The sequence below is a fragment of the Branchiostoma floridae genome, chromosome 5, assembly GCF_000003815.2.
Source record: "Branchiostoma floridae strain S238N-H82 chromosome 5, Bfl_VNyyK, whole genome shotgun sequence".
NCBI classification, from domain to species: domain Eukaryota; kingdom Metazoa; phylum Chordata; class Leptocardii; order Amphioxiformes; family Branchiostomatidae; genus Branchiostoma; species Branchiostoma floridae.
The window spans coordinates 4,037,821-4,046,468 of NC_049983.1; the positions used below are offsets into that span (position 1 = coordinate 4,037,821).

The 8,648-nt window shown below is 37.9% G+C and overlaps 1 protein-coding gene across 1 annotated transcript in view; it reads right to left on the reverse strand.

Annotated features, from left to right (window-relative positions):
- LOC118415599 (von Willebrand factor D and EGF domain-containing protein-like) overlaps positions 1-8,648 on the reverse strand; it is a 31,628-nt gene that overhangs the window by 14,641 nt on the left and 8,339 nt on the right. The window contains exons 8-9 of the mRNA XM_035820301.1: positions 1,328-1,489; positions 410-571 (exon numbers count right to left, since the gene is read on the reverse strand). Of these exons, the coding sequence (XP_035676194.1) occupies positions 410-571; positions 1,328-1,489 (324 nt within the window). The remainder of the gene's footprint in view (positions 1-409; positions 572-1,327; positions 1,490-8,648) is intronic.

Consider the following 8,648-nt stretch of genomic DNA (forward strand, 5'->3'; position numbering starts at 1 on the left):
ACGACGGAATTGTGCGTAATATGTCAAAGGCTAAAGCCCCTGCTGTGTTAACAGTTTATCTATTCATTCAGTTTTACCACATTTGTGGAAGGATTGACATAATAGGTTACTAACACATTAGCAAGATGTTCTCGTGTCACCATTGTCTACAATTTGAGTAACAATAGCCAGACGTGCATTGTTTATGTCTAAAGTGCCTTGAACACCTTTGACATATTACCCACAATCCTACTTGTCACACATGCGCACTCGGAAGCATTAAAGAGCCTATAGATGTAATACTTGGCTTGATTTTTTCTTTACTTTCTAATATTATATGTAAATTGCTGCATTGAAAATCACTTCTTTTACAATTCATTCCCACACCAGTTGGATTAAGATGACGTCATAATGTTTCAAGTTGAAGTACCTGCACAGTACGCCTCACAGTGGTTGGTCGGTACAAGTTTATAGACGTAGTAGGTGTGTCCGGGGGTGGGGCATCTCTTGACTTCAATGTTGTATTGTTCTGTGCAGCACTCGTCAGGCACGCCGGTATTCACACAGGCCGAACAGTTAGCTATACTGTCGTCTAGATTATTTTGACCAAAAAAATCAAATCACATTATGTCTAACAATACAGGACCATGAATACTTAAGACGGTTTGGAGAGCCCCGTGTATAATGAAATATTATACCTACCTAGTCCCATCCTATTATACATGTACTATAAAATTGGACATATTTATTTCATACAATGGAGACTAACAGAAATGCAAAAATTCACGAGAAAATGCAGTTTGTTTCCCTCCCAGTAATTTGCCTTTTACAAAACCAAGATAGGTTTTTCTATCGCATACTCGTAATTTGTTATACTTGCTGGAGCAGGTAATATTTTGCTTCTATTTGATGGAATAGGAAATATTTTCAATACGTTCTATAAGTTCTCAGCCTTACCAAGAAATGATAAACACAACTCAGATGTCGAAGTGTAGTGTCTTCAAAGAATTTACGGCATGGGGAACTCCACAACACATGTCTGATGACAGGTCACTCTTGTTTTTCTCGCCACTTGCCTACTGATTTTCAAAAAGACTTTACCTGGGAAATTATGACTGCAATTATTTGAAATTTGGATGATATTGATAAAATATTTCATACTACGAAGGTGTGCTCAGAAATCTAAGTTGTGCTTATTATTTCTGAGGCTGAGAACTTATTATCTCCCCATGTATGATGTCACCGGCAGCACTAAGCTTTCATTGCTTCACGGAAGAAGCAAAAAAAGAAGAAGGATAAAAAGAACCTGTGGGATGGTCTCCATTCAACCATACAGGTGACTCGGTACCACAGCGGTAGGACTGTACACAGCTGGTCGGCATCGTGCCTCCCACGTGAGTGAAGCGGTACCAGCCCGCCGCCAGGTCATTGTCGCACACGGTCGATCCGGCTGTGACGTACGCGGTACTGCGGTGTGGCTCGTACAGGCGAGTGGCCGTTAGGCACGGGTCTGTAGAAGTGAAAGGAAAAATGGTTTTTTATCACCTTCGCTATGAAAGCTATGTTTTTGTTGTGTTTGTTGAGTGTTATACGTTTAGGCCACATAGAACTAAGGGGGCTGATTTTGAATCAAACCTTGGACTGATATATAACTCAAAATGGAGTTGATGGACCGCCGTGGCTTTTGGAATGAAGATAGCCTAAAGGATCACTTGCATAATGAAATACTAATTTTATAAATCGATAGCTTATTTGCACAAACACTGAGAAAAGTTAAGTGCGTAATCACATTTTGAAACCAGAGACATACTCGGGCCCTATTTGGAACCGTAATCATGTAAATATTTTAATTTGCATACATTTTAGTAGATGATATATTGATGTAAACCATAAAGAAACTCTCCATCCTAATGGCTACCTTGCTCACCCTCCACCCCCCAACGCCACAAACGACCTTGAGGTCGAGGGACTAGGTACACTACAAAAAATGAATTTTCTTATCTTTCTTGTTTTTTCTTGAACAAAGAAAACTGACCTTTCAGCAAGAATATTATTCTGTATACAAGAATCCCTGTTTTGAGAAAATTCAAGAAACCCATATTTTTCTTGTGCTAAGATTTTTTTTCTTATCGTTAATGGATCAAAACTTCTAGAATAGTTTTCTTGTGGTCAGAATCTGTTTCTAACACATGCATGCTGAAGAATTAATTTCTTACATCAAGAATGTTTAATTCTAAATCATTGAGTTTCTTGTTCCAGGAATACCTTTCTGTCTCTAAGGCTGAATTTCTTACACCAGAAACGACTTTCTTGCATGAAGATTGAGGTTCTTGTATGATGTAACGTCCTTGGTATGAGGAATTACTTTCTGTCTCCAAGAGTGATTTTCTTATATCTAGTACTGTAACAACAAGAATCGCTTTCTTTTTTTTTTTCAATCATTCTTTATTACTTTTTGCAAAACAAACAACAAAAAGAAAGCATGGCAGCTACAGATACGTTAAACAAAGCACATGTAAAACCACAAAATAAAAGCAAAAACCAGTAACAACAGTTAACGTTAGTCCTAAACCCCTTTGCCCATATTCATTCAACAATATCACTATACATTTGTTTAAGATATGGTGCTGACAGAAAATAAGTTATTTAAGTTTCCCCACTTCCCCCTGTGTTTAAGCAGTTTGCCTTGCCGAATTGCTATGTTTTTTTCTAATTTATAAAAGTATGAAACAAAGGATATGAAAGCAGACAGATTCAGAGAATGCTTACGATTTTTAAAAACAAATATTTTGCCTAAAAGGAGGATAAGATTCGACAGAACCGGGCAACGATCACTAGAAATACCGAACATTATACTGAGAGCATTAATATGCAAATGAGTACCATTTATATTGAAAAACCATTCGTCCACCTGACGCCAAAAATTTGAAGTTACACAACAGTCCCAAAAAAGGTGGACGACTGTTTCTTCTTCCTCGTTACAGAGGTTACATAATGGGGAGTCTATCAAACCCCATAAATATAATATTTTATTGCAAGGTAAAAATTTGAATAATAATTTATATTGAAATATTCGAGTATATGAATCAATCGAAAGTTTATAAGGTAAACTATATATATTTTGCCATGGTAGTGGGGTGTCAAAATATTCTTCCCATGAAAGTTTAATTCTTTCAGATGAGCCCCATAGACTGGCTTCGTTCATGAAGAATTGATACAGACACTTATTAATATTACAGTTACGAAGCCAGCCTATGTTTCTACATACAGGAAGACAGACACCCAAACTTGGAGAATTCAATTTCAGCTTAGCCTTCCAAAAAGGGGGAATAGCAGACATAAGTTGATTATATTTGAATTCAGGACACACTACTCCAAATTTTGTAACAAAATCAACATATGATAAGAAGCTGTTTTCAGCGTCTAACATGTCGTTTACAAATATGACCCCCCTACTAAGAAATACCTGTGAAAAGAAAGGCTTACCACTGATAGTTATATTTGAATTTAGATGCAGAAGCTGCTGCTTCACCTCAACCGCCTCCTCAGGTGGCCTAAGTTGGTACTTCAACCATGCTTGTATAACATGGGTAAAGAATGTACTTAAAGGGGATATTTTACCTAAAAGAGATTCAAAATCCTTTTTGTTAAGTTGCGCAAAGGGAAACAAGTCAGTACGAAAGATGGAATTTGATAAAAGAATTAGCTTAGAGCAAAACCATTCCTTATTTAAATATAGTTTGGGTAGCCAAGAAGCTTTTAAAGTAAAATCTACGGCCCGAAAGTTTCTTAATTTCAGGCCTCCCTGATCAAGAACGGCGTACAAAGTTTTTCTTTTAACCCTCTCAGGTCCATCTCCCCATAGAAATTTAAATATTTTTTTCTCATATCGATCAAAGAAGTCAGAGGGAGGTGTCGGGAGAGAAGTCAATAGAAAAATAATTTGCGGGACGATTAAAGTATTAACCAAGATAATTTTTCCCATAAGGGTTAAGGATTTAGATTTCCATAACATTAGAATCTTGTCTATTTTTTCGAATTTTCTATCAAAATTACTATGAACAATGTCGGACATATGTCTCGGAATATGAATTCCAAGAATGTCAACGGGGCCATCTGTCCAAAGTATTGGGAAAGAACAAGGTAAGTAGAAGTTTGTACCGCTTAAAGATCCAATCCGTAATATTCTACATTTATCAAAATTTGAGCGTAAACCAGATAGAAGGTTAAAAATCTCCAAATCCTTAACCAACGCGTATAGAGAGCCAAGTTCGGGAGCAAGGGGAAAACTAGAGTCGTCCGCGTACTGGGAGACTTTAGATGTAATTCCAAAAGTGTCTAAACCTTTGATTTCTATATTATTTCTAATTTTACTAGCAAGCAATTCAACTCCTAATATAAAAAGATACGGAGATAAAGGACAACCTTGTCGGACCCCACGGGACAGGTTAAAGGGCTTGGAAATATAACCATAATTAATAATTTTACTAGAGATGTCACTATAAAGAATTTTAATCCATGTTATAAAAGAGTCTCCAAAACCAAAGTATCTAAGTGCTTTAACAATAAATTCTACTCTGATGGTGTCGAAGGCTTTTTCGAAGTCTGCCAGGAAAATTAAACCAGGTAATTTGTTTTTCTCATAATATTCCATAATTTCTAAAATTCTCCGTATGTTATCGCTAATACATCGCCCCTGCAGGAAACCAGTTTGATCATAAGATATTAAATTTGAGATAACATTTTTTATGCGAAGGGCGAGGCATTTGGATAACACACGTGTATCACAGTTAAGGAGGGTAATAGGGCGCCAATTCTTTATATATGAAGGGTCTTTGTCCTGTCCCGATGGGTCTTGTTTAAGTAACAAAGAGATCAAACCTTCTTTTTGAGCACCAGTTAACTGTTTTTCACTGAAAGAAAAATTAAAACACTCAAGCATAGGCTGCTTTAAACAATTAAAGAAAACTTTATAAAATTCTACTGAAAGGCCGTCAAGACCAGGAGCTTTCCCCGAGGGGAAAGAGTTAATTGCATCCTTCAGTTCCCCCTCAGTAATCAGACCCTCACACCCCCCACGCTGCTCAGGAGACAAAGACACACGATTAGATGTCGGGAAAAAGGGTTCAAAAACATCGTCGTCCACCGACATGGGCGGCTCCTCAAATGAATAAAGATTTTGATAGAAATTAGCTTGCTCCTCAAGAACATGCAGCGGATTAGTTTTGACCTGACCATCTGTCGTGACAAATCTAAACATATTCTTCCTGGCCTTATCCCTAGTAACTAAATTCATAAAAAATTTCGTGCATTTCTCCCCTTGCTCCATCCACTTGGCTCTCCTACTGGCAATCATATTATTAGATTTTATTTGATACAAAATTTCTAAATCATGTTTCTTTTCTTGTAACTTATCAAAAGTTGTTGAATTTGGAACAGAGTCTAACTCTACTTGCAGTCTACAGATTTCATTAACTAGAGAATTTTCCGCTTTTTTACGTTGTTTGTATTTCCAAGAAGAATATTTAATGATGTGTCCACGAACACAACATTTAAAAGAGTCCCAGACAATATGAGGATTTGCAGAACCCTTATTACAAAGGAAAAAATATTTTATGAAGTCTGAGGTTTCTCTAACAAATACTGGATCACTTAACAAATCTTGGTTAAGTCGCCAGAAACCTTGACCCCTGGGTATTGGTGAGGTGATAAGTGAAATTCCAATAAGGGAATGATCAGATCTAAAACTATCTTCTATCTTAACGTATTGTACGGAAGACACTAGAGAGAAAGATATTAAAAAGTAATCAATGCGGCTGGCCTGAAAACGACGTCTCCAAGTGTATCTCCTTTCGTTAGCATTCTTATGTCTATAAATGTCTATTAAATCGAGATTTGCGCAAAAAGAGTTAATTGCCTGAAGACATTTAGGATGGTAGCTAGAAAATCGATGCCCGGTTCTGTCCATGTCTGAACTTAAAACAGTATTAAAGTCTCCTACAGCAATAAAGGATGATCCAGGATCTATGCAACTTTGTAAAGTAGTTTCCAAATTTGTAAAAATAGAAGGGTCGTCCGAATTAGGGCCATAAATATTGATTATGCAGAAACGTGTAGACTCTAACGAAACATCCAACAAAATCCACCGACCGGAGTTGTCACTCAAGGTCTGATGGACAGTATAGGAAATATTTGCCTTAAATAAGATCATTACACCTCTGCTGTTGCTTAAACCATGATTGAAGAAAATGTCTCCCCCCCATTCGGACCGCCATTCTGTTTCCACTGCTTGTGTGGAGTGGGTCTCTTGTAAACAATACATTTTGTAAGATTTGTCTTTTAACCAAGTAAAAACTTCATTTCGCTTCCTGCGGTCTCCCAGTCCATTGCAATTGTAACTACAGATTTCTACCTTAGGCTGTGTCATGAAATAGGTACATGAATAATAAATGTTTTATAAAGATCAAAAAAGGAGTGGAGTCCGCAGGAAGCAAGAATTAAAGTTTGACAACAATGCGAAATATTTATATTGTATCTACTGGGCAATGAGGGTTTTTCATAGTTAACAGTACTGTAAAGAACACATTTGCATTTGAGAAAACAGGAACATAGAAAAACATGCCATGCACATAACCAAACATGCTCTAAAAAAGCACGCATATTTCTACTACAAAGCAACTCAAACAATGGTCGACTAATCCTTAATCATTTTCCTCAAATACAGGATTCCAACAAAATAATCATTGACATTGACATTGACTGTAGTTTCACAGACATAAAAATTTACTTTACTGTACCAGTGTTTATTTGCTGGTATGCAGAAAAAAAAAGACGATACTATCTCAGCAAAAAGTTCCAACAAAAAGAAAAATAAGCTGGCATTTCCTCTCAACATAAAATAAGAATAATAAAAATAAAACATGTCTAAGGAGTTGCCATTAATAACAAATCTGTTTTTGCCATACTACGAGTGAGAAATACACAACTGACTTTTAATTCAGAGGAAAAAGCAACTACCTGGTACTTTTGAAACTACATTGTATATTATATACATACATTTTTTAAACTTTAGCATATCAATGACTTTAGTCTTACACTATTTAAACATTTCCGCATACAAAACAATCCAATAACAGCAACAAGAGAGAAAAGAAAGTAGGAACTAAGGTATAATTAATCAAGTCATCTATCTTGTTGCTAAAATGCAGAGCAAAAAAAAGGAACAAAACTAAGGGAGAAGTCATGCGGATTCAGCCTCCATCCTACTCAGAGAAAACAACAACAGCAACCAAAGGTCTCAACATTTTCTTCCATGTGAAAAAACACCGGATTAATTACAAACAGAATTCATTCACCCGTGTCTATCAGACTCAGAACGCAAAGCGGGGAAAAAACAACCGGAGATAGAACAAAAATCAGGGACAGTCCATCTCTTGAGCCAAAGGTCCGAAAACATTAGTTTTTTTCACGTCCGGCTGTTGTTCTGGAGACCTGGAAGCTTGGCGTTTAGCGAAGGTCTTCCTTCGCTGTACCACAAACTCCCCCGTTGTGTCGCCTGCCACGCCCTGCTCCAGGTCCTCCTGGCATGTCAACAACACCCGGCGATCCCCACGTGTCGCCCAGATTCTTCCCTCGATCGTTACCCAAACAGCTGACAGGGGATTGTTATCACCTCCATTAGTAATCAACTGTTTTGCTTGGTGGAAAAGCGCCCTACTAGCTGGTGACAAATCGGGACGAATGGAGATGAAAGAACCTTCGCCGTTCTTCTTCCCTTTGAGAGCCTTTCTTGCCTCATAGACCTTCCTTTTGGCTAAGAAAGTTGCGAACTTAACTATGAGGTGTCGGTTTTTCCCTTTTCCGCCCAAATAGTGGATGTTGTCAATTTCCCCCGGCAAAATGTTCACCTGTAGATACTCCTTGACAAATTCAACGAATTTGTTTGGGAGGTCTTTCTGATCGTAAGTGTCTGGGAAGCCCCAAACACGTAAACAGTTCTTCCTAGAATACTGCTCGCTATGGAACTGGCGTGCTTCCAGTGATTCGATCTTCCCCTGGAGATTCTTTATCAGTTCATCTTGAGATTTGATTTTTTCTTCGTGACAACAGAGAATATCCCCCATCTTTTTCATGTCGTTTTTCATTTCGTCGAATTTCCCGTTCAGTTTGGTGAAGTTTGTTGCGTTTTCAGCTTTGAGTTCATCTAATTTTATCAATAAAGCCTCCATGTTTACTATCGTTCAGTTTATAGAGGAGTGAGAATAATAAATCAAGTACTCACGACCATTGACGTTGCACTGTAGTACTAGTTTAGAACATGTTTTAAACAATTTAGTTGTCCGGTCACGGCAAACCTAGATCTTGAATGTTGATGCGCCAAAACTTAAATGTTGTCTCGTGCGCCACCTGGTCAGCCACAGTAATTGCGAGAGGGTGGGGGGTCACTCTGGAACAGACAAATAGCAAACCCGGCAGCAAAACTGTGTCCAAAAAGGAATGGACAAGAGATGATGTAGTGGTAATATAACTGTAACAGGTCCAAACTCTGAAAAGAAACTTACCGGCGGGGGCTCCAAAAATGGAGCCCGCTGCGGTGAAATCGCTTGCTAAGACCTAGTCTGGAGGCTGCACAATGGCCCTCCCCATTCGATCCTTTCGAGGGCAAATTT